We start from the raw sequence: 27,635 nt of genomic DNA, 5'->3' as shown, positions 1-27,635 counted from the left end.
ATAAATTTTAAAATAGAAAACGTTTTAAAAAAATTTTACGATTTTTTTTTTTATAAACATTGGCCAAAAACGGCCAAATAACCAAAAATAATATTTATTATAAAAATTGTAATGTATATTTAGGTTCATGCGCATCGGAGAATCATAATTTAACGAAAAAATTTTGGTTCGTTGATTTCAGTTCATTACAAGGACCTGGGCATTCTCCCGCGCAAAATCTAGACAACTTCGAGCAGCTGCAACGAGTATTTTTTCTACTATAAAAAATTTTTTTCTTGTACATTTGATCGTCAACATTATCATATATTTTATTAGGATTTAATAAATACTCTCAGTTCTTTATAAAAAATTATCAAAAAAAAGGGTCAAAGAGACGAGTCTCCCCCCTTAAAAAAATTGAAAACTGATTTATACATTATAAGAACGTATAGAAGGCAATGATATAGAAAAAAACTGCCTACTATAATAGAAAAAATCCCGGACGAGCCCCCAAAAAATATGATAATACAAACTCCATCACATACGTCGAAGACGGACATGCACATGTTATATAAAAATCGAATGCATTAAAATAACACACCGGGGGATTCATTCGTAAATGAAGTTATGAATTGGTTTCGCAAGGTTACAGTTGGTGTTATCTCGGCTGCGCATGCAAGTAAAGCAGAATCTCGAGCGATCACGGAATTCGCGTTACCTCGGATCGAAAACTTGGCAAGGCCTTAACAGCTCCTTCGAGAATGAACGTGGCGGAGCTGGCGGGCGAGAGGGCTGAGCTTTACCCTCGCGGAATTATAATACAAAATGCCATAACTATCGTCCTAATCACACTTTATTCTAACTGGTCCCTCCGTAACGAGGTAGTGCAGTCCTTTGTGCGAAGCACGCGGACGAGCAGATCGTAAAGTAGAGCCACCCCACGGGACCTAAGGGTTCTACGTTCTTAGCGCACGAAACTCGAAAGGACGCATTTGGAAAGCGTGCGAATATTACGATTACTCTCCTAAGCTCGGTTCATTACTATCGTTTGCGCGAGCCGTTATAGACGCGAGGGGTTCTTAGCGTGCCGCTGTTCGTTAGACACGATAATGATAACGGATAAGTACAACGATCGTATTCCAAGTTGCCATGCATATCATAGACAGCCTCATATTATAGATAGCTGTCACAAAATAAATATGTGTGAGCAAGTAATGATGCATTCCAACTAAATAAATAAGTCAGTTTTGTTCCAATTTTTCGTAACCTACCTTATTTATCGGTAACTAGACTTTATATCATTTGAAACAGAGGCATCTGATAACGTGAGATTCAATAAATATCTATCGTTGTGTAGTATTGCGAAGTGTTTCACAACTTGATTGACAGACTTTACGAGATTAATCTCGTTCCACTTCAGTTTTATAATCAACTGAATACATTTTTAGATTAATTTCTAATGTCTGTTTTTCAAGATATGAAACTTTATTCGAGTATCTTACTTGATATTCCTTTTGACACGAAATTCATGTAACAATTATATATATATATATATATATACAGGTCTTAAAACATTAAAAGAAAAAAAATAAGTTTAATTTCTCGCCATGCAAAATACACAAAAATATATCCAGCATCTTATTCCAGCAGTTCGGAAATATGTGATACGTAAAGAAAAATTCCTTCTCGAACGACACAAAAGCGGGGAGGGACAATTTATGTTGACGTGCAGATACGAGCGAGCATGTACGGAACTACAGAGTAACGCTGTAATATCGAATTCCACGTTCCACGTCCCGAACCACCCGCCCAAAGCAAACCTCCCCAAACATTTTATTGGAATCCTTATTCGAGCTGCCTTTCATTGCGGTTGAACTGGAATGCAAATAGGCCGGTGACACTCGATGTGGAAGAGAAACGTCGCAATATACTTATCATACGCCCGCACATTGTTTATATGAAATATGTCAGATGCAATAAATCTTGTCACAAAATTTTAACTTATAAAAGCATAGGATACTACCTGTTTGGAGTTGGAGAAAATAATACTGCAATTTGTCGTTGTAATTTGTATAGTAAGTGCTAAATTTACTTTTTATTTCGCCAAACAATTTATATTAAATTGAGCAACTTGCGAAGCCATTAATTACCTTCTTCAAAATTGGTAAAATCTTGTTATTCACAAGTCATTGATTACGCGTTGATTGCGTATCGAATGTATTTTGATCCAACGCAATCGTTTTGGCGAGCGTGTTTGGTAAAATAATCGCCTAGCAACGATACGGTGTCGTCGATATTAATTATTGAACCGGTCGCTGGTCATGGTAGGGCCGATAGTGGCAACGTTGACGATACGTAAACGTAACGGGAGCGGAGGGTATAAGAGGAAGTCAGACGCGGCGCGACGCGTCGACGAGCCAGTCAGATATACTGCACGAGATAATTGCTGTTTTAAATTTTACATTTTATTGCCGATCGGTCGGCGATAGGGCTTATTGCGTGCGTTCGATTGTAATACTTTTATCTCGCATGGCGATAGCAGCTACCCTACCTTGCAAACCGTTGCACTGGCCGGCAGCCTTGCTGAACCCTTTTCCCTTCCACATCGTCCTGGGGACGCGCGTGCTTCATCCTTCCTGTCACACGGGCTTCCTGTCCTGTAGTGTCCTGTACATAAATGTGCATTTCGTATCATAAATGAGCCACAAAGTAAAGAAACAAAATTAATCATAATATATTTTATCGATAATTAATTTATTTTTTAATCATATCAATTGCTTTCTCTTGCTCGTATCATCTAACAATAAGTAACAAAGTATTCTACATGCTGATGCGTACCGAGTAATTATAGTTTGTTCCCATTTGTTTTTATAAAGATGCCTATTAATACTCGATCTGATATTTAGATTAACGTGATACATCTTCGAAGAAGTTCATATACGTATATAGCGTGTTGACTTAGCAAGTATTTCACTCTACGTACGATACACACATTACAGGGGAAAATTACATTCTCCCTCTCATTCCCACGAAAATTGCATTCCCGCGAAAGATACGTCGTATTCGAACTGTTCATTCGGCCATAGGCGAGGTAACAGTTAAGCTCACGATAATTCACAGAGTATTCAGAGTGCGCAACCTTTGACCTACGAGCGTCTTGCATGCCGCCGTTGGGTGGTTATGGGTGGTTAAAAGGCGAGACTACCGATTCGAATGACGCGGCGCGGCGGCGGGAGGCAAGACGGGGGAGTGAGTTAAGAACGTAGAAAGGGTGGGAGGGGAATAAGGGACTTTTCGAGACCGTACTTACTTACGTACGTGTACCTGGCTGCGTACCTGGCAATGCCACTATCGATTATTAGTTGTTATCTTGGTGAAGTATTGCAACCCCCCGTTTAGCCGGGAGCTAAGCGAGCGAGCAAGTAACCCACCAAGCAACAACACCACCATCATCGCCGGCACCACTACCATCACCACCACCACCACCATCGCCCTTCTAGACGTTGCACAACCCCCGCTTGCCCTCGCGCTACGGCGTAGACCTCGGCCACGTACATACATCACTCGACACCGAGATAAGACTCGGATGGATCGTTATACTGCCCGGTCTATGATTAATAATTACTCGCGGGCCTTTATCAGATGCCAGACGACGGTTGAGTTACCTCGATAACAAGTAATCAAACCCCACGAACTCGCCGAGGCTCAGCGCTAAACGAACGTGTCCGTGGATTCACTGCTGGATTTATTTAAAAACACAGGATCGATTGCTGCCGCGGATAAGACTTGATATACTAAATCTGTCAGTAATAGATAGGCTCTTATTACTCTGCAAATAAAGTTAAGTGATTTAAGGAATAAACGTGTTCTGGACAAAGATAACTGCAGATAATTTAGAGAACAAAATCCAGATTAAGTGTAAAATATAGTGATTATTATGTAATTAACCGATAACGTATTTTTTAAATTTATTTTTAATTAAACAATAAGGTAGACATACTTGAGTCTCGGGTCAATCTTTTAAAGAGAATGACAGATCATTAATTTCGCATCAAGGAAACCTCATTAAAGATAGGAAAGGTGTTCTGCCGTTCCCGCGTGGCGTGCTGTGACACCTTTTCGCCCTTGTAAATGCAAATTTTATTAATAACGAGTAGGTTATATTTCAAATCGGTCCGAGTTTCGCGCCAACCGGTAATCGTGTACCTCAGGTCACGCACCTCTCATTGCACGCACGTTCACCGAGCAACGAGACGTCCAATTTACGTATGTTAGTGTAAACATGCACGAGAGACCATCGGTTTTTAAACATATTTGCAGAATTGCTCGCCCTCTTAACTCGTGACTTCCCCTTTGGGCTCCGCTCTTTACACCGCGAGAGCCTCGTTTTATGCGACCGCGCTTTTTAATTTCCATTTATTCCAGTCGCATTACGCTCGATAAATCCGGCGGCACGTGTAATTTCTAAAACACATACATTTGATAAAAGGCCGCGGAGTTAACGTGCCTCGGGGTTGCTGCTGTGTGTCTCGTCCGGGGGGTTGGCAGGGAGTTAAGAACAGCGTTAATCGCGATTTACCCTACGCTCGCCCTCGTTAGAGTTGGATCGCGAGACGTAAAGGGGCTCCCCGACGAATCACGACCGTTTTCTCGAACAGCAACGAACAATCGCGGTGGTTGCAGCTGAACGGACGCAGCTAGGTAGGGCTATTTTCTGACTAACCGCCACCATCGCGGGACGTGCATGTTCCGTGCGCTATCGTCGGCCACGATCGGATATCAATAGAATTTGCATAAAAATCTATACGCGCCTTCCCAGCGCTGACCGGAACAGCATTGCTCGCTCTTTCGTTCTCCGGCGATGAGCCGCATCGAGCTTTACAATGAATCGACACGCTCGCGCAGCAATTATGAAACGGGGGTGGGAATAAGTAGAATATAACTAATAAAGTTAGAATATAATGCCTGTAAAGTAATAATTATTATGTAATCGATGAGTGTTATATGTAAAAAAACGCGGCTAAAATTTGACAAGACATAAAGAAAAAGGGTATATAATTTACTGCAATATTAAGCAAAATATCTTGAGAATTTTCATATAACTTAAGCAGTACACAAAAAATTTTTGCCTTTTCCTGTTAGTACGAAATAACTGAACGTAGTTTTCAATGAGAAAGATGACGTTATATTAAATAGATATTACACGTAATATTTTGCAGAAGGCGATTATTTGCACCTAAAATTAACGCGAAAAAATTGTCTCCGATTCATGTGTTTTGTTCGCGCGAAATTAATTCTGCGTGGCGAGAAACGTCACGCGTTCTCAGATGTTTCCTCTATCAAACAACATACACAATGTCCTCCGCCAAACAAAACATTGATTCGCAATGAACGTTGTTCTAACCCGTCTTTCGTCGTATATAGACGCTTAATTAGGCTGCCAGGACTCGTGGGAGTTCGCAACTTGAATCAACGTAGCAAATCGCAATCTTGGAGAATTCCAAGATGTCCTCCACGCATCCTCAATTACATCCTACACATGTTAAATTTCTTGTTACACAACATACATCTAATGTGTTGTTCGCACAAACGCGAAGAAGAAAAACAAATATTTTCTAGCATGTACGATACAGCGTAAAAAAAAAAACGTTGAGTCCCCTAAAATCATAAAATGATTATCATTTCCTGTGTACGCGGGTGTTAGCGTGATACGTGTCTCCATTACGGATACTTCCCCAGGAAATATTCATTGTCATATTTCGCTAATTGCGTGACCATGTTAGCCTCGATTCCTGACGCGAGGTGCGTGTGCGTTTGCAGAACGTGCATGTACGCACAGCACGCGGTCTCCGCGGAAGGATCGCGACAGTTTCACGTCACTCCCTTCACATGGGACGGAGTGTATTTTATTTGACGGCCTCACCTAAACGTCTTCTATTCCCCGTCGACGTCGACGCGCGTGTCGACACGCCCGGAATTGAGTCGCGCATTCAGTTTTAAAGCGCGTGCCCGTTCCGGAAGTGGAATCGGGAGAGGTCCTCGGGGACTCTCGCGATGCGTATCGCCCTGTGTTTCCGATGCCTTACGCGAAATAAAATATATTTTACAAACGTGATGGAAACATGTTATTAAAATTTCTTTCCCCAAGGAGCTATTTCTTTGAAGATAGAATCGCTTCGTTACATCCCTCGAACGTATTCTTTAATATAAAACTGCATTAAACGTTTTTAGTGGAAAGAGATGATTATTATCATCATTTTTCGTTTAGAATTGTACAACCAATAATTTGTCGTAATCGAGTATTGTCTCTGCAATACGCTACGATTTTTATTCGCGCAGCGATATGTAATTTACTATCAACCCTTCGAAATCTACTCTTTAAATAAAACATAGCCGACGTTCTCTCTGCTCGATTCAATAACGAGAATTCATCGTAAAAGCCGAAATTCATCGGAGAGCCGAAATTTTCCAATTGCTTGCTCGAGGAAAAACTGAAGGTGCGCGTGCACCCCAGACGATATTCAGTTCCGAAAAAAAATAAATAAAATCGTTCAAAACACGCACATACAAAAAAAAAGCAAACGACTGCCGTAGCCGCTTCGCTTTCATCGCCTTCCTCGCGGAAAGCATCGAGGGTTTCGGTTTAAAGCGCCGCTTTTGACCGGAAAGTCCCGGCGTCGTGGTAGACGCCGACGCTCGGTAGTCCGCAGCTGATTTCAATTGAATAATTTATGTTTCATTACGGGGAGGGGGTCCGAGCTTATAGGTCCCTCGCAAACGGCACTCGTGTGTTTGGGAGAAAAAGCCTCGGCCAACATTGCGCCGGTTAAACCGGACGGAGAGCCTTTCATATATTTCCTATACCTCTAGCTATTGAGGGCAATGTGAAAAGAATTTTGTATCGAGGTTATTGAGGGGTGCGCGACCGATACGATGGGCCGGATGATGGCCGACGTCGATGCACCCTCAATACGAAAGAATTCGTGAATACATGTGTTTGTGCATTTGTAACTTGAATGAAACTCTTACATCTTTTAGGGGAGCTGTTTTGAATACACATTTCTTTTCTTTAATTTCTTTTCTTTAATTTCTTTTCTTTAATTCACAATTTGAAATCGGATTTATTAATTGATAAATTAGAAACTGACACACGTATATTGTAGAAGATAATCATTTTGTATTATTAGAAAGCTATATGTAAAAGTTTCACGAGTACCATCCTATTCAAATAGGTCGAGACACATTATTTTCTTGACATTAATACTAGAATAGAAGATAAGTTTCGTAGAAATTAAATTGTAAAAACACAATTATATATATTAATAAATACTGGCTAAGAATAAAATGTTTTATTATTTGTATCAACGAGAGCTACATCAGAGAAAATTCAAAGAGATCGCCTGATAAAATATAAAACTCGATTTCCTTCTGTCTCAGTGAAGAACGTTGCGCCATGTGAAATATCTACAGTGAATGTAGTGCGCGCGTCAATATTTTACAACGCGACAAAACACGTCACAAATTCCGCCCGAAAAAGCCGTTCGATGCCCTACCGTTTGCTAAACATATAGAGATGATAATAAACAAAGCATTTCTTTTTTCTATTTGGATAGTATACAATTCTTAAAATTTTTATTTATTTGAAAACATCTCGACAAAAGTAATGGTGAACTAAACTCATCGTTAACTACGTAACCAATTATTTAAAGCAGAACGACGATTCTGCGTTCGCATTTGATCCGAGAAATCGCAAGTTCCTTTCGACCCTCTCGAAGTTGCACCGATCTAGGCAGCCGTGATTTACCGGCTGAAATTTGAGTATCATGAGGCACGCGAAATGCGTATCGCGAATCCAATATACCGTTCGCGGGGGTTCCCTCTATTGGACGATCATAATTCACACAGGGATTCCATAACAAAAGGAACGCGTATACGCGTACGTATCGGAACACCGGTTTATATCACCGGAGATTTGTGAAAAGGATCCGTTTCCACGCCAATTCGCGATGTAATCGTGGGCGAACAAAGATATGTGTATTTAAAAAATGAAATCAATTCAGAGGGTGCAGAAAAAGAATAATGAGTACTCTCAGTGTCGTAGAAAAAGCGTAACAAAATCAAGACAAGCACGTATTTCTCATTAACAAAACGATCTAGATATAACATTTAAATCGAGTTTGATATTACAGAAAGAATATGTATACAATAACAGTATACATAAATATATAATAATTTCTTTTATCTTAACTTATCTGATTAAAGAATGTATATTTCATTTTTAATACAAAAAAGTCAAAAAACGAGAAAAAATATTGCGAATAAAAAACGTATAAATTTAGCTTCTTCAATTTGTAGTTGAAATGTAAAATAAATTCAACAAATATCATGATACATGATAATAACAGACATTATTAAAAAAAAGTAATAAAATAGTAATCCGATTTTAAATTACGTTCGGCAGCACGTGTAAAATTCAATATTGAATGTTCCTGCTTTTCCTCGCATTGCGGAAACGCGAAACGAGGTGCAATAACGTTCTCCCTTTCGTTGAAAGCGATTTATTGGCAAGCAGTCACGCATGAACAGAATCCAAGAATCGATTCCTTAAAGCAGTTCAATATACGTCCACGATGCAATCATAACTTATGCAATTACAGAGTTGGCCATTTATCCGAAATTGGTGGAAATCACACGAATAATGTTCGTCCGAAAGCGAATCTTTCGACCCTCCAAATTAACCAATTGGGGTTGTTCAAATCGACGGCGGCAATTCGCAGCTACCCCTTTCTATCGGGGAGTCAGGGAGCCGTTTTGCATGGAGCTTCCAGTCGATAAGAAGACGGTCGACTAGCGACCCCTTATCACTTACAGGGGTATCTACCCTACCGACTCGGGGATGATGCTTGCGTTGCGCAAATGTTGGATTAATTTCTTATGAATATATTAAAGATATTGCCATGCGTTTCGTTATATGCAAAAGAAATCAAGATTAACATGGTCACGCAATTAGCGAAATATGACAATGAATTTTAGGAGAAGTATCCGTAATAGAAACACGTATCACGCTAACTTCAGTATACTTAGAAAATAATAATTATTTTGTAATTTTACCCATTTGAAATAAAAATGTCGAAAATATTCCTCTTTAGAATTTTGTTTCAAATCTACAGTATTTATATGTTAAAGATTATAGCAATTCTACTATCTTATATCAATTCGACTACAATCAATAATATTTATAATAATACAATAATTATAATTAAAAAATAGTAAATTGCAATATAGTAACTAAATCATACTATATTACGATTGTCATTTGATACTGTCAAAAATTGAAGAGTTACTGTTTCGAAACGGCAGAAATATTATATTAATTAGGACTATTCTCTCATAACGAACTACGAGATACAAGTGCAAATGACTATATAAAAATTAAAATTCGCTCGATTGCTATTAGGAATCTAAAATGGCTGCACAGTCCTAAAAATAAAATGACATATTTGTCACTTTGCCGCGAGATCTTCGCGGTTTAAATCACGACTGTCGTCGGACCGCGACAAGAACGACATTAAGGACGGCTAATCTACCATAACCGCGGATACACAACGATGTCGATACCTGGCAATGTGTTGGTGTCTGGTCGACACTCGCTAATGGGTGAGGGCCACCATTGCACCAGCACTTTCGCTCCGGGAATGTTAACGGGCCTTTCTCGTGTCCCCGATGCATTGGCGGTTATCGTTTGAAGTGCATTATAGATTACGCGCGGTAAGGCAATAATAATTGCAATCATTATGCAAATATCCAGCCCCTCGTTACACGCCGAGGTACTTTACCCCGCTAAACCGTAGGACTACCCGTTCCCCATCTCGTATATAGCGTAGACATTCTTTTTTTCTCGGGTATGCTGGCAATTTGAAGTGTGCGCGACGCATTGTTGCGGACTATTTCAACAAAACCTTTGAGCTACAAAGAATGTTCTCTCAGCGAAAAGTGCCGCGCGTATTTTTTTTTTGTTATTTCCAACACGTCAGACGCAAGAAAGTTTTAAAAAATGCCTGCTTCACATATGGTTCGCGAATAACTTTGAATAATTTCGCAGATGCTTGTTTTTCTGTAAATATCACGAAAGAATAAAAAAGATTTTCGTTTTTTTAAGAGGAAGAATCTCAGAAAGTCTAAAATCAAATCATAAATCATCGGCGCCATTCGTTTCCGCATAAAACGTACGTTCGCAACTTGATAAATTATTTTTGCTCCATATTAATCACATTAATTTATTTTTTAATGGAACAGTGTCCGAACAATGGGCGCGCAATTACGGAAACATTTTTCACGAAAAAGAAAAAAGAAGAAATAATAATCGAAATGTTTCCGTCGTAATGGTTCCGCGGCGTATACCTTCGACGTGTCCTCCACGACAGAATCGTTCGTCGAGGATAAATCGACACGCAGCCATGGGCCATTCATTTCCGTCGGCAAAAACGCATCTGTCCATTAATGTTTCGTATTCCCGTAAGATACGGCCCCGGGGACGCGATTCATTTATATAACCCCGCACGTACATGGCATGCCAATACCCGATCGACCCCTCATGATCGTTTGTCATTCCCGTATACATCCACGTGCGCATATATACATGGCACTTCGGCGGTGACAAAAGGCATTCTTACATTCTGCGAATAAAACACCGTAGTTACGAGCGTGTACATGGTTCACTGCGTATAATGCGCGACAACGTGTGTCTGTGGAAAAATCTACAATGAAAGTAGAGAGCACAAGCGGTAAACTCAACACAAAAATGTTAATTCTTAGTAATAATTCGATCTTTTATATTAAAGTTTTTCAATAGTTTAATCCTACATGATTTAATATCATGAATTTTATTTGCAGCATTATGAACGTTAGTATATTTAAACGTTAGCTCGCGAAAGAAGTGCTCATTCCGATCAAGCACGATAAATGAGTATCGCAATCGCATTACTGAGAATAGTTCACGCCCACCCTAACTCGGGTTGTTCCCCGGCGACACATTCGCAATAAAGTAATTAAGCTCGAATTCGCCAAGGCGTCGGCGACAATTGATACGAAGCGAATTGATCGCATCGACAAACTTGTGAGAGCACTCGCGTTTAATGAGATCGGACTGCGATAAGCTCTGCGGAACGGACGCACTTCCGGCCACCATTAGCCGGTTATTGCTGTGCTTTGTTCTTGATTTATGCACGCGCGCAGTTCTTCATCCTCGACTATCTGAATTCGATTCATTAGCGAGAGCGCTCGTCGCATTTCCAATAGGTGGACCATAAATTTTCCCCTTATCTACATTGTTCGTCGCGGGAGTTCTACAAGCGTGCGCGTCGACTTTAATAAATTGAAAAATCACGCTATACTTGGCGACTAGGATCTCCGAGGTAATATGACTCTCTGACTTACGACGGCCCGTTATCATATCGCGGTAACGAATATATTCCATTACGTGACAACTGTGTGCGTATGAGATAGCGGAGAGAAGAGAATGGGAAGGAGAGAGAGAGAGAGTGGGCAAAAATCTACTGGAATATATTTAATCAGGATCGCCTCGTAATTAGGCTAAAAACATTTCTGAACCACACGTGCCTAATAAAGATGTCCTAGATACGTCGTTTGCATCGTGACGACGTGTGATCGACGGGATTTCACGCACGTCGGAATCTTTTTCTCAATCAGTTTATTAGTTTCACGATACTTAAGTATATTACTTTTTTGTAATCAGTAAATGCCTTGCCAAAATTAATTTTTTATTCGCTTTTATTTAACAAGAATAAATTAACAACTGCTCGTGCATCAATAATTCTATAATAATTCTATTAATGCAATCGTATAATACAAATAACTGGTATGTACGTCGCGAATTTCTAATACGCTTATTGTGATACAAATTTCGCAATAATTGAAAAAATAAATAAAACGCGATAAATTAATGTTTATTCCTTGCAAATGAAACTGATACTATTTTCCGAGTTACTTTTCCGAACGAATGTTAAACGCGGAGGAACTCACCGAAAAACGCTCTCACATTTTTCCATACGACCGAAATAAATATATGCGGATACGTCGGAATTTCATCGGGACAGAATGAAGGGGGAAACAGGCAGGCAGACGTGCCGCAGTCAGATAGCGGAAGTAGTAGACGACAGCTTCCGATGGACCGCATTGTGTACGAATCGCATGCAAAATGTAGGAGCCAAATATGAATACGCCTCGACAATGGCCTCCTCCGATTTCGTTTCTTTCGATCGTATCTCGCGTAATCGTACAGAACGATGTTCGAGGGGTACATAATTTTTGAACGGCAAAGTTGAATCTTCCCCACGTATAGTAATCAAACTACGGTGGAATATGATTTCTTCACAAAACACGCGCGCAATTGCCTTTTCCGACACAATCGGTCGCTATTTGTCTACAATAGTGACTATCAAAATAAACATACTAATTAATATAAGATATGAGTAAATTATAAATGACAAGATTCGAGTTATTTAACAATTCGTATTCGTATAAAGAAGAGGACTGATCTTTTATTTATGTTATCTTATATCCTCGTATATGATAAATTGCTATTTTTGATACAAAACTAACAATACTAATGTTACTACGTGAAACTCGCGTCATTGTTAAATTATCACGATTATTTTCCTCGGATCTTTCGCTTTCGCGTCAGATTTTTTTTTCCCGCGCTTGCAGAAGACAGTCTGTCCAAAGTCGTCTACATGTGACGGTGCTCAACGGTAGTATGTATGGACGGCGGGTGATTCTTTAAGCGTGAAATAAATAACTCGGAGGGCTCGGCCGAAAACGTGACGCGAGCCAGTTTTCGGACCCTCCCACGTCACGTTAACGAGAAAAAAAGCAAGGGAGCACATTTTAACGTCAACAATTAAAAATATTGTACATATATTATCGGGCTCGCCTCTTTTGCCGCGTATGGCCGCGAGGGTCGTCTTCGCTCATCTTTCACGATTACAAACTTGTTTTGGGTATGCTCGCGACCGTCGTAATTATAGCAGGCACACGTACGCGACATTATACATGTTGTACACGTATGTGACCACTGCGTATAGAGCAACATATGCTACGTCATGTTTTATATCTTCAACAACGGAAAAAGAATGCTTTCCATTCTTACGGTACCCCTTTCTCGTCTGTGGAAATAACAATATCACGTATGAATGCTAAATTAATTCAATACACGAACATCTGCAACACCTAAAAATACCGGCAATTTTGTAAAGTATAATAATTGCTCATATTTTTCACCCGCTTGATTCTAATAGCTTGAAAAAATAAGAAAAGAATTTGGTTGCTTTATCGTTTACTTTAAAACTGAAAAAAATCTATTTTATATATTGTCATTGACAAATAATAAAATATTGATTCATAACTTTCTTTCCGTAATTATGCATACCTAATGTTGGTAATATTAGAAATTGAAATACTGAGATCAGATGCTTGCCGTACCGGTTCGAATTTTAATAACATTACAGCATAGATTATCAACGGGATGCACGTTTGCCCGGCGTTTTCGTAGAAATACCACGTTTTCGTAATTATGCGCGTTTTTCTCTCCTGCGAAACGAGCTGCCCCTATCCCTCATTCCGGACAGGGCTCCTCATCGCCGACTCGCTCTTATCTTGATATTTTTAGGAGGGCATTTTCCAGTGCTGCACGTTCTTTTCATTTCATTTAAACGGCGAACGGGGAGGTAGGACCGCTCGTTCAGCGCTCTTGCAACGGATAGCGCTACATTTTCATTAAGGCCGTTGATTTATTGGCATAGTTAGCCCGGTCGACCTCGTTACGGCCTTCCGAGGAGAACTAAGAATTGCCCCTCGACAGCTTTTCGGCACGTGAAAACCTATAAACGTTTATACACGCCGCGATTTCGATCTTTCTTATATCCACATTACAACATAGCCATCTGTTATGTCAATCAATATATCGTTTCTTCTTTAAAACTATAAAAAATAGATTTTTTTATTGGCATAAATATATCAAAGATCGCTTTTAATAAAGGCGAAGGCGAGGCGAATTACTTTGAAATTTTATTAGCTAAATATTGTCCACTTTTTAAACGCATGCTATTTACTAAATATTATTTGTTAGAATTCCCTTCCCCGCACTTTTTCTGGATTTATTGACACAAAAAAAATTAATGGTAAGAAAAACGAAACCAACATCATCAGTAGTAATCGTATATCGAAAAAGGCGCGATCGCACACCGACATTTTATCTTTATTCGGCTAGCCACTAGTATGTCGAGTAAATTTAGAAGATCTCTGGATCCAATCTCTGGAGAAACCCGAAGAAACCAATTGATAAATCGAAGAGCTCCGAAAATAGAGCAATCTGTGGTGAGGCCGACGAAATTTTGCCAGCGGCTACCAGACGCGGGCACCATTTATATAACGTAAAGGATAGCGGAACAGAAAGGATTCGCGAAAGGTGGCGGCTAAAGGGAAGACGAATCGACGACACCACCGTGCCAGCCCGCAACTGACATCTTCCATACGTCAAAGCCTTGCCGACTCGTCTTTCAGAGCCTCCGAAAATGTTTCACCTTCGTATCCGGATTAAAGAGGGTGGCAAAAGATATTTTATCTTCTCCTCTCATATACAGAGGAACGAGGCACGTACGAAATGCTGAATAATTAACTTGGCTAAAGATGATTTTGTATATATCTTCACAAAAACTTTTTATCATCATGAATTTTTAAATTTTCATCAAAAATGTCGACAAAGGCAGTTATGTGTTTTTTCAAAAATCACTATCAATGTTGGTTTTCCTCCATACAATGTAATTTTTTTTCCATGCTACAATAAAAATTTAGAAAAATACTTTTAATCGCGGTATAACTTATATCTTCCATCAAATTTTTAATGCTTTATTTAAGAAATAACTTAAAGAAAAAAAAGTATTGAATCAAATTTTGTCATCTGTATAATTAAAGAACAAATCACATTATGACACGTAATAATCATGTTGAAAATTGAATTTTGCAGAAGTGTCGCAATCACACAAATAAATTGTGATTTTTTTACTCTAAGATTGCATATCAATCTTAACATCTTCCAGAGGGTAGCGCCGAAACCATTTCAGGGAATCCCGATTGCTACCGCATGCGGGCGCGTTTAAAGTCGTACTAATTAACACGGCAGCGATTCAAGATGTCGGCCGTACAGTGGGATGGGTCGAGAAGGAGGAAGTCTTAAGGCAGCGTGTTCTCTCCGGGGAGCCAAGTGTTAGGAGAATTAACAGCAACCCCTGATCTTGGCCCTCTATGCTATCTCCCTAATAATAAACTGGTAATTCCCAATGCCCCTATAAGTTACTCCCTTTCAACGCCACAATGACCTACGAGTGCCAAGACGTATTGTCTACCGGGTGTTCGTGATCTGTTCTGTCGTACTCTTCATTCTGCAGGCCATTAGTTGATTGAACAAAAAAAACGAGCCACAAGAATGGCGCGGAGAAACGTCATACTTGTAAGACCGAAAACAATAACAGTTCTTATGTAAAGACTATCGATACGTTTAACAATCTTCCCTCATCATTATGCTTTCTGAACGTGAATTAATTTTTTGAAATATATACACAAATAAATCTTACATCCTTATAAAACAATTTTATAAAATATTACATTTTTGTAAGACACAAGAATACATAGAATATTTTCATCGTCAAATTACTTTTAATCAAAATGCAATTAACATCTTTATTATCTTATAAAATTAATATTGTATTCTAAAAATTGTCTAGATTATTATTCCCCTCGAAATATTAAAGAGTTAAATTACATCAAACAAAACGGAAAATGAAACATAAGAATGTGTTAATAAATATAATTATAATACAAAGAATGTATAATCGACACATAATAAATCGGCACGTTATAGCTGAGACGGTTAACAAATGCTGTTGATTTCTTGAGCAAACAAATTTGCTAAATCTCAACTTTGGTTTACCATAATGAAATATTTATGATCACCGGTTTCGCGTGCGTTCTCTCTTCCGGGCATTTAGCGAAACTTACCCCCTCCGACCGGACGTTAATTCGCACTCTAAATGAATTCATCATGATTTCAGTGCAATGCTCACCCGTTACATCGTTACAAGTTCGGTACATCCTAGAATAGAACGTGCACACTTTCATCATAGACACCCACCACGGCCTGTAAAGTACCGTGCTTTCCGTGGCGGGAAGGGGTGGAAAACGCGAACAAGAGAGACGGAGCGGATGTTGGTTACAGGATAGAGAGAACGAGGGATTGTAAACTTCCAGGAGGAAGCTCAACCTCTCGACGAGAACCAGTTAGATTTATGGCCATAAATTCCTATCCAATAAGAAACGAGATCCATGTATTCTCTAACCATAGATATATATACAAGTACTCAATCTTGTGCAACAAGAATTCTTCGATAATTAAAAAGAGCTTCAAAGATATGCAGCTGCAGAGAAAATTGCGTGCCTCTCGCAAAGAGGTATAAAAGAGAATATGTAACAATATATAAATACAGAAAAGAAATTCTTTTTAAAACAATAATTATGTAACATAACTGCACTATATTCGCCACCCAAGATCGAATACTGCTGTTAATTTCTTTAGAATCTTTACAAGTGCAAGTTAGATAAGATATGTGTAATTGCTCTTATAGTTAATAACTTGAAAAAATGCATACTCTTGTACGTAATAATCATAAATTACGTGCAACGCGTTACAAGTCATATTTAGCATTACATTGGCCATAACTACCATAATAACATCAGTAAATTATATGCGTCCACGCTTGATAAATCTAATTGCTTCTCTGGGAAGAGAGAGACACTAAAAAGCAATGAGAAGCGTCTTATTGCAGGCGAAGGATATGTTCTCCTCTGTATAGTGTGGATATCTGCTACGTAGATTAGGAACGAAGGGAACGGTAACATTGACCGATAAATTTCGCGGCGACTGTCTTACTTGTGTAATTAAACACACAATTTAAACAGACCGTTAGTGTCACCATGGCCGAACCAGAAGGTCTCCTTCCGGCGGGATATCTTTAAGAGCGAGTCTTGCGACGATGATGTACACCGATTTATAGACAAATTACTCAAGTATCGAGTTATTTCGTCAACAACTGGTCTTAGAACGAATATGACACGAATACTTTATGTTTCCTTATTCAAAAAGGATATTTTGAAAAGTAGATTAAATATGATTGTGTTGTTCGTTCGAAAAATAATTTAATTTAGCTTCTGTTTATTTTTTAGATTAATATACTTCAGATTTTTACCAGTTCAATTTAAGAAATAACGCGTTATTGTGGCAATAATTTTCTATAACCTACATATCATGCACCTGAACGGGGGCATGCGTTTTCGTTCTGCATATATACATATAGACGCGCTATCATCCTAATTACGGTATTGTGATGACCCGCGTCGCGTACCAGTCGAACATCTGCGATCCATCGTGACGGATAAATCACCTTGGGACCACCCTCCAATCGCGTCTCGCCCATCGCCTTGCATATAGACAGTTACTAATGAGCCGACCCCATTTAATTAACCGTATATGGTTTCGATGCGACTGTGCCGGACTATTTCCCTTGTTATATATACGCTCGTATTATCGCCGCGCGCATAACCCACGACTATAACGAATTTATTCCAACGCGAAGCGATATTTCATCGCGGCCGCCGCTTTCTTGCGTCGACACATCTGTTCGATTTGTATCGTAGCACGCCACCGCGGGTCTGTAGATGCGAACGTGCGTTTTATTGGTAGTGGTATCCCAGAAACGGAGAGCCTAGCGCGCAATTCATCGTCGGCCGTTATCGGAAAATGAATTGCAAATTACTTCGCATGCACCGAACAATTTGCAGATCTCACCGACATATTTACTCCCGTTTCTTTTTTTTGCACAAAGAGATAATAAACGAGGTCAAACGGCATACTTTTAACCTTTTTCTCTAATGATTGCGAATCTAGTTATAATTATTTTCTGTCCATCGTTATAGGCTTATCAACAAACACTATTTTGCTATGCACATGTACAACAGTCTTCAAATTACCTCGATTGACTTCGATTTTTCAAATATTACTATTATATAGAATAATTCGTGTATAAAATAATATATACGCGAGACATACTTGTAGTAAAAGAAACGTTAGATATATAATTTTAAAAAAATTTAAATTACGTGGAGAGAGGATAAGAGAGAGAAGTACCTTATCATTTACTAAAGACGTACGGAGCATCAGCCTCCGTGGCGCAATCGGCTAGCGCGTTCGGCTGTTAACCGAAAGGTTGGTGGTTCGAGCCCACCCGGGGGCGTTATATTTTGCATATAAATTCTATATATAAATAACATTTTATCATATACGAGTAATAATTATTAAAAACGAATCTTGCATATTTTTTACTCAATTTATTCGAAAACATGGATTTTAATTAATAAAAAATTGATGAATGAGAAATCTAACTTGCTACGTATCAAAGTTTGTTGTTACATAATAAAATTGTTATAGATTAACCAAAATTGAAAAAAGTTTATAACGAAATCGTTTTAGAATTTGTACTTAAAAGCACAATTCATACTTAAAGAATTCGAAAGTTAGATTGGCCACTTGATAAATTGTATTCTATCTATTTTATACAATTTACTTTACATATAATTCGTTGATATTATTTAATAAAAGATAATATAACTTAACCGTTACTCGCAAACGTGTATTACTTTTGCAATCATATATATTATCTTTTTATATTTGTCATATTATATAAATGATAACTTCTTTCGACAGAGATCGCGCCATGTATAACGCGAAAAATATTCAACGCATACAACAAACGGAAGTAATTTAAGCGTCACATAAATTACGATTCAATTTGAAAACGAAAGTGCAGAGTACGTCGAAATTTCCCAGATACTCTGATAAAGTGTAGATCACTCACCTTTCTCCAACGGCGCCGTGGCTTAGTTGGTTAAAGCGCCTGTCTAGTAAACAGGAGATCGAGGGTTCGAATCCCTCCGGGGCCTGGAAGCAAAAATTATGATTTGCTTTTTTTTTTCTCTCGATCTTCTATAAATGCGTGCGCTGCGACATTAAAAATCGAAATAAATTTATTTCGCTCATCTAATATTTATATACACGCGCGTTAATATATTCAAGCGTATTTTAATTAATTTTTTATTACGAGAATAATAAATTATTAATTTGTAATAATACAAAATATCATAATAAGTAAAAATATTAGTGGCGAGTTATAATACATAATTGATAGACAAACAGACGTAATTAATCAACGATGTCGGCCGCCGACGACCGTTGTAATGAATGCATTAAATATTTGTCGCGATTAACGTCTGACCTTTTCACTTTAGTAAAACCGACATCCGTTCCGTTACGTTTTCGTAACAAATAAACGCTAGCCATCAGCGATACATTACTTTCGAACAACGAAAATGCGACTGATATATGCTGGCGATAAGTTGAAAATAATTGGCATAAGGACAATCGCTTACCGGCGTCGTCTCGATCTCACAGTCCAACGGAGCTCAGCTCTCAACTCCATTTTGACCCGAGACTGCCCGTACGCGAAATCACTCGCGACCGCGTTCCGAATTCCGAATCGAAAATCTCGCGGTTAAACCGGCCGAGTCACGGATCGATAACCGTCTCGCGCGGCGGCCGCGCTTGCTAGCACCACGACGGCACGACGGTGCTCGCGATCGACGATTCTGTTCGACATTTGTGAAGAATTGCGCGAAATTGCGTCGCCGCCGTTCGAATAAAAAACCTCGCGGTGAGAGAACGTTTGCCGGATCGGACGCCGTCGGTGGCCGGGACGTCGCGCCGCCTCACGCCGCCTCGCGATCAACGGTCGTTTCGAAAAACAAGTACGGCCCGAAGTTCGCCGCGTAAGCGGCAGCAGCAGCAGCCGTGTGGCGGCGCGGCTTCGACGGAGTTCAACGTCGTTGGTGTTCCGAAGCGCGCGCGTTTACCGCCATAACCTCGCGCCTCGGTGCCGTCGCGGTCCAGCTACGCGCTCGAACGAAGGATGTCGTCGTGCACGGACTTGTTGCGCCTGAACGAGAAGGGCCTGTTCAAGGATATCAAGGCGAGCCTGTCGAGCGGCGCCAAGGAGACGCGGAACATCCTCGAGATTCGCGACAACGTGCTGTACGTGTGGAACGCCGACAGGTGTTGCGTGCTCACGCTCAACGTCGCGGCGACCCGCGGCAAGCTCGGCGAGGACATCCCTTATCAGGTAAGAGAGTGTGCCGTTGTGTGCGCATATTTCACGCCCGCGAATCAATCGTCGGAGGAATCTTTCTCGATCGGATGTAGATAGCCGAGAGCGGCGTCGTCGAATTTGCGCGTTGCGTCGCGCGACCAAACCTAACCTCGACGACGCGCCGGCCGCGTCGGCTGCTAACGCGTGCGCCCGGCGCCGCTTCGCCGTGTGCCGTGTGTGTTGCGTCCTGGAATCTCGGGATGGCACATCAGCTGCCTCCGGACGCGGGACTGCCGTTATTCGCGACGAGACATTCGTCGATATTTGACAAATTGAATAGGAAAGTGTATTGAATTGAGATCGTCACTGCGAATGATGAATTGTATTACGGAATTATATAAGACGTATCGATCTGTGGTATTCGGGTTATGTAACGTTTATTTAAGGACAGAACAAAACAATGATATGATGAGATAATTAAAGAGTACGTAAGATTCGTTGATTGCCACGAACTATATCTGTTGCTCCATAAAGTGTAAGGAATACTTTTATTATTATTATTATTATTATTATTATTATTTATTTATTTATTTATTTATTTATTTATTTATTTATTTATTATTATTATTATTAATTGTAGCGAAGTAAAATGACTGCAATTTGTTTATATACATATGAAAATAATCATTCTACAGCCAAGGAAAGCACTAACTTATTTTATTTTATTTCTTTTAAGTAAGTTTTCTTACAACAAAGAATATTTTCTTACTAGTAGTTTTCAAATATCTTGACATAAGTCTTGGAAAAGCCGGAATATTGTTTTGAGTAAATGTAATATTTACAATGACTTTATGGTAGATTTGCGAATATATAACCTTATCAAATACTTAATCCGCAAATCTACCATAAAGTCATTGTAAGTATTACATTTACTCAAAACAATATTCTGGCTTTTTAGAGACTTGTATCAAGATATTTGAAAACTATTAGTAAGAAAATATTCTTTGTTGTAAGAAAACTTACTTAAAAGAAATAAAATGAAATAAGTAAGTGCTTTCCTTGGCTGTAGAATGATTATTTTTCTCTGTGTAATGTGTAAGTCATGGAATAGTAAAACATGTAAAACTTTTTATGTATTATACATATATACATATAGATATAAATTTTACAAAATTACATATTAATCTACAAAAATTGATATTTATGTATCTGATACAAAACACGATAAGTATTTTTTGGTAAATACATTATAAAATCATGATCAAATAATTAGAAGAGAAATTAACATTTTAGATTTTATTTTCTTAAAAAGAAAGCTAGATTTTGAATGCACCTATGATTCTTTTTAATGTTTTTAATACATCACGATAGTTTAATGAGGTATATATCAGATAACATAAGTATATATCTGCGACCGAAAAAAAATGGAAAAAGAAATTCGAAAAGGCGCGACGAAAATTTGTTTCCCTGAAGCATTTGGAAACTTAAGGGTACCGGCGCACTTGCGGGAAATGATTGCGCTAAATGAAAGAGAAGCGGCGGAATCGCGGTGAGAATTGGTCAAGCGGTACATTTCGCTCTCGCTGTGTGGCCGCTGGTGCTTTTATTTCATTTCAATGGCACCGCGGGATCAGCGGGCACGTTAATGCCTCGGCGCGCGAACGCAAAAGAGCGGCGAGGGGATAATTTATAGGAAATGGGTTGTTCGACGCTCCGGAGTAATTTAATTAAAATAAATGTCCGCGCCGCGGAGGAGCGTTACCCGCACGGACGGACCCGCGGTTCCACGGCTGCGAATAAAATGCAAATTCATACCCTTCATCGGGGAGAGGGTCGCGTATGTATATGCGTATAGGTATAGATAAAAGGTGCCCACGAGAGGGCGGCGAGAGAGTAAGTGCGGACGGAGGGTCCGACGGGTCTCTCCGTCCCGATCGTCGCCCGTTCATCCGTTGATTCGATAAGACCTCGCTTCGGTTAATTTCACTCAGCTGTCGCTTTAATAACGCGACCTAACATTTCAACGTTTTATCTTCACGGCGATATGTCGCGATTTAAACGTCCTCGATCGACATCAGGAATCATCTTGAAATTCTTATCTTGACGTTGTTCTCTCCACATTTATCGTGATACACTTGCGAATTAAATGACGCGGAAAAGGCTGGTAAGACGCGTATATGTATTAATATAAAACTGCGATAATTTCATGATTCTAACGAGCTGATACGCGGGATGTATGACAGATCGGACGATCCTCTAATCAGTCTAATCTTTTCTCAGCGATTCCGCGGAGGCGTCGATTACGGTTAATAAACGTGACGTCGCGTCGCGGGGGGTGGCGACTACTTTGCGCTCGCTCGCGCTACCGGGCGCTACGCGCTCGGGCCTGGCTGAAATATCGGTCGTAAATAATAAAAGTTAGCGAGGTTCCTCTCTGGCGCGCACGCCGGGACTTTAAACCGGAAGATAGGTGTCGCAGGATACGGACGAGGGAGGCGGTCGCGGCAAAAGTGGCGGCGGTTCGGGGGATGGTGGTGCGGCATGGGACGGAGACAAAGACGCGCCATTGTCAACCGCTCCGCCATCGGAACCGCCATCCGCCGCGGGAAACTTTGAATCATTTTTATTGCATAGAGTTATCTTTGTTACCAGCGGAACGAACGTCTAAACGTGTCTTCTCTCTCTCTCTCTCTCTTTCTCACTCTCTTGCGCACACACAGCTTCTCTTTCTCTCCCTCCCGCCTGGGCTATCTCTTTCCTCCTCTCGCGCCTTTCGCCAGGTCATTCCCAGCCCTCGTCCTTCGTCCTCGCCTTCCTGCCGGTTACGCTCTCTTTCCCTTTTTGCCCCCCTCCCTCCCTCGTCTCCCCGTCTCTGCGACGGCCGGGCCGGGAGATAATACGAACGCGAAAGCGTTCACACCCCTTTGGCTGCCCAAATGGAATAAGTTCTTTAATTCGCGGATTTACCGCCGGGCAAACGAATCGCCCGCGCTGTCGCCGAGATAATATTCGGCGGACGAAAGAGGGCCGCTTCTTGGCCGAACTTTTCATTCGCGATGTGTCCATCTCAAGGATCTCGGTACTCACCGAAAAGTAAACGAATTTTGTGGAGCGTTAAGTTGCTCAGAGTTCATCTAAAACGATTTAACATGCTACGCAAGGTTCAATATTTATCAAGTAATGAACGAAGTGTCCATAGAAAAAGCTTTTGTATAAAGATGTTTTGAAGTATTATATTTTTAACATATCATTATTTATTAATATTTCAAACAATTTTTTATATCGGTGATTGCCGAAAGATAACTATAAATATTAGATTTAAAAAAATATCCGAAATTAAAATTTAACTTTTGCGAATCGGAATATCGCATAACGCGGCTTTGCTCGTGTTATCATCTGTGATCCTTTATGCTATCTTTTTCATACTATCTGCTCTGATTATAAACACGAAACGCAGACGGTCACAATCGTGCCAAGGTAAGAATTACTTCGATTCGGGAGCATGGCGCGACCTACGGCCAGCGGCCTACGTGAGGCTTTCTATATGCCTCGCGACGTATAAAAGGGACAATCTTATCTAAATTAAAAGTGCCGGACCCGGCACGAGACGGTCGAGGGTCAGCGGCGCGAGCAAAATAGAAAATTTCGGGCGAATTCCTGCCTCCGCCACCGACCACCGCCGGCCACCAGCCGCCTCCGTCTCAGAAGCGGAACGGAATATCGCGTAATAAGCGAAATCCTCTCGACGATAATTAAAAAGTAATTTTACGGTGACATTTGTAACTACGGGCCCGCCTACCCGCCGTCGGTGGTAAATACACGTGCAGCCGCACGTTCCGTGTGTACACAAGCAATAACTACGACGTACGGGACCTTCGTGCGTGTCCGTGCGTTCGGTGGTGTGCGCCCGCGTACGTCTGAATGTTCCCGCGGTCAGATTCACGCCCGAGCGTATAAGCAAACGCGGAGGGGTTGAAGGGGAGTGGTGGCGGATCCCGGCGGTTCCTGGCCTGGGTGTAGGTAGGTTAGGTTCCGCGTCGTGCACGTGGAGGTATACGAGGAGAGGTACCTAGAGCAATAAAATTCACGGGAAGTGTTTTACATCGGGTGGCGCGCGTAGCTTTCTCTTTCTCTCTCTCTCTCTCTCTCTTTCTCCGTTTCTCTCCCCCTTTTTGCGTACGCTGGATATGGCGGGGATATGGAAGCGCGAGGGAGGCTCGACGAATTCAGTAAGTGGCGGACAATGGCTTTTGTGGTAGACATCGGCCGTCCCCCGCGTCCCTCTTCTCAGCATTCGTATTTCGTTCCACCACCGGTACGGATACATTTTCCTTTCCATGTTCCCTTCGTTTCTCTCTCCCCCTCTTATCCCCGACACTGCTCGAACACTTGAAACGTCATTTCAGAGATGCGGAAAAAGCGGTAACCCTACGCGAACTGGCGCAATCTCTCTCTCTTTCTTTCTCTTTTGACTCATTTATTTATTAATAGGGATATATACGCACCCTTGAAAGCATTACGTTGAAGAGATAATCACTTCGTTGCCACGAAATGTCAGTTGGTATGTTCACTTATATCCCGATCAAAATAATGTATGTAGCTATGACCATTATGCAATGCAGAATATATGTTGAATATAGTGAAAAATGTTTTATAATTATTTGTTATTGTAGCCGAAATTTTTCTTTAATTTTGTTTTTTCTTAATTAACTTTGCGTGATTTCCGTTTTAATAGAAAGAATTTAAGATTCTTAAAAAGGTATATTTCATATGGAAGATTATTATTTTTTTAAGACAAGGTTAATTACAATTACAAATTTATCAAAAAGATTGTCGAGAGAAAGTGATGTTAACAACTCTAACGACATGCGCAGTGAATTAATTACGCGCGACACGACTCTAGATACGCTGGTCGTAAAAATAGTTCGACATCAGAAACGGAGTTTAATGAATCGTCAAAGGACCGCTTAAACCGGCATCGCCGATGTTATTGGACGTCCAAGACGGAAGCGAGCCGCCATAGAACATCCAATACACGCGCAAGGCGTAAGAGTGCGAATGTGTGGCTCGTGTACCCGTGAGAGCTAGCACCTTTATCTCTCGCAGCCGCGAAGTCGTATACAAGAACGACGGTGGTCCATTGTCAAAGCTGCCCGTTAAAATACGGAATACGCCCTTAGTCTTGGAAGGAGCTGGGCGCGCACCCGTCGGCCTCCATTATCGCCGCGTGTATAGCCTATGAGCGGTGAAAGGGCTGCGAGGCTCCCGCAATGACAATAATTCCGCGCTAATAACCCCTCGCAGAGACTTCACGGAGCAGCCCCTTGTGATAGCGATAGTGCCCCGTGTCTTTGTAACCCGGCTGTTCGTTCGAGTTTCCGCGCATCGGCCGACAACTGAGCAATCATTGAACCCTTGAAACCCATAATCTAAAGGCGCCTTCAGATTTTGGCCCACCGTAACTTCACCGCAATGCGTCTCGGGACCAGTCCGCGAAGATAGCCAAGTTTGATTGAAATTTCGAATTCTGGAGCTCGTAAATTAATCCGCCGAGTATGATATAACTTTGTTTATGCTACCCTTTTTGGTCGCAACTAATTGTAAATCTAGTCACGCCGCTAATTAATTAAATAATGATAATTATTTAAAACTAATTATTTTATTATCAAATAATTCTTTCGCGAAGCAACATTGAAAATATTCTTGTCTCTAATGCAGAGATATTTGAAGAATATTTTGATTTAACTTACAATGATTAAGGAATTATATTATTTTTTCAAGACATGCTTTCTCATCTTTATGCGATTTTCTTATCACATAAAGATAATTGACAATATTTTTCAGCAATGTCGTTTTGTTGCTGAAATGATCTCGTCTCGATCGCCAAGCGTATCGAATCGCCTCTTCCGAATGAGGAAGAGAGAGTCGAGCAAAGTGGATAGCTCTCGTTCCGCGGGGGGTGGCTTTGTCATCCGCGGGACGCCTTGGCGGGCTAATGCATTTCCTTTACAGTTTTAATGGGCATTCATAACTAAGTTTAATAATGCCCGTAGGAGGCGAGCCGTCGCGGTTGCATATCTAATAATTCCACGGCTTCACCTCGCGCAGGAAGTGGCGCGCGGCACGGATTTTAGTGGCTCGGGCTCTCACTCCCCGCGCACCGTCACCAACCCTCCGTTTCTGAAGATATCCATCCGACCTCCTTCCCTTTCTCGCACTCTCTTTCCTTCGTTCCGGCAATTCTCCGCGCAGTTCGGGGCAACGTTCCTCGAACGTTCTTAAATCTCAACTTGAGCAATAACTAGGTATGCTTCTGATGTATACGCGAGTTTTTATTTATAAATACAATATGACGAGAAAATCTACATCAAATCTAGTATCCTGTCTTATCGGAAAATATACTTATATTTTTAATTAGATACGATATTCTTATATCTAACTAAAATAATAAGTCGACTTTGTGAAAATATTTAACGTGCAAAAACTTATTATTTTACCAATAAGAATTATGGGTTGCTGATATAAGGAGAGTCTTTTGATATTTTATAAATGGAATTAATTTGGTGGAAAATGCATTTATTTCTCACATTTATTTCTGACGAGAATAAAATTTTACTCTAATATAATGAATGAAATAAAATTGCACGCATAAAGAAGCAAGAAATGTCTTTATAGCTGCCATCTTGTCCTTCACTCGATCGTAGAGCTCGATGGAAACAATGAAATTGTAATTCCCGGAATGTTCCCGGGCGAGTCCGTAGAATTACCGAGCTATTTCCATTTTACGTCCGATACATATCGCTCGGCAGCCGAAAGCCCATTTGAAACGCTTTAATCGCCATTGAATCACCGGCGATGAGGACTCGCGGACAGAAGATCCCCGGACACCTATAGCCACGACAGAGGGTGGATGAAGGGGGGTCGGGTTCCGGCCACGACGGTGGCATAATGGCGTCTTGGTAGTAGGGAACGTGATATAAATCCCGGCGCCGTTATATGGCGTAACGCGCCATCTTAGCTCGGTCTTCGCCCGCTCTTCGTGAGGAAGAGGAGAAGAGGGCAAAGCCAGCGGCGCCGTCTCTAATAAATAACCCCGAGACAATGGACACTGTCCAAAACACGGCGGATCTTACGCCTTTAACTTGGGTACCAAGTCTCAACCCTTGCCCGCGATTCTCGCGCCAACCCCCTTGTTGCGGCCCCCTTTCTTCGGAGCTCTCGCCGCCTCTCCGCTCTCTCTCTCCGGACGACTCGGCCACCCCCGCGGCCGACGCCTGCCGACGACTTCTCACCCCCGAAAGCGGCCATCCTCTCTCGCGCCCCGTCACCGCGGTCTTCTCGAATTATAATGTTTGTTTCTAACAAATTACCATGATAATGCCCGGCGTT

General features: G+C 40.8%; 1 protein-coding gene and 2 non-coding genes across 3 annotated transcripts in view; all 3 read left to right on the top strand.

Moving 5' to 3' along the window:
• Nucleotides 1-18,267: 18,267 nt before the first annotated feature.
• Nucleotides 18,268-18,341, top strand: Trnan-guu. Its single transcript has one exon. It is a non-coding gene; the product is annotated as a tRNA-Asn (tRNA).
• Nucleotides 18,342-18,973: 632 nt separating this feature from the next.
• Nucleotides 18,974-19,047, top strand: Trnat-agu. The gene has a single exon. It is a non-coding gene; the product is annotated as a tRNA-Thr (tRNA).
• An 845-nt stretch (nucleotides 19,048-19,892) lies between these two features.
• LOC112455100 (nuclear pore complex protein Nup88) overlaps nucleotides 19,893-27,635 on the top strand; it is a 64,900-nt gene continuing 57,157 nt past the window's right edge. The window contains exon 1 of the mRNA XM_025016805.1: nucleotides 19,893-20,279. Within this exon, the coding sequence (XP_024872573.1) occupies nucleotides 20,070-20,279 (210 nt within the window). The 5' untranslated portion in view covers nucleotides 19,893-20,069. The remainder of the gene's footprint in view (nucleotides 20,280-27,635) is intronic.

This window comes from Temnothorax curvispinosus, unplaced genomic scaffold (genome assembly GCF_003070985.1).
Source record: "Temnothorax curvispinosus isolate PA1 unplaced genomic scaffold, ASM307098v1 QBEX01005835.1, whole genome shotgun sequence".
Taxonomy (NCBI): Eukaryota; Metazoa; Arthropoda; class Insecta; order Hymenoptera; family Formicidae; genus Temnothorax; species Temnothorax curvispinosus.
This window is presented reverse-complemented; position numbering and strand designations above follow the sequence as displayed.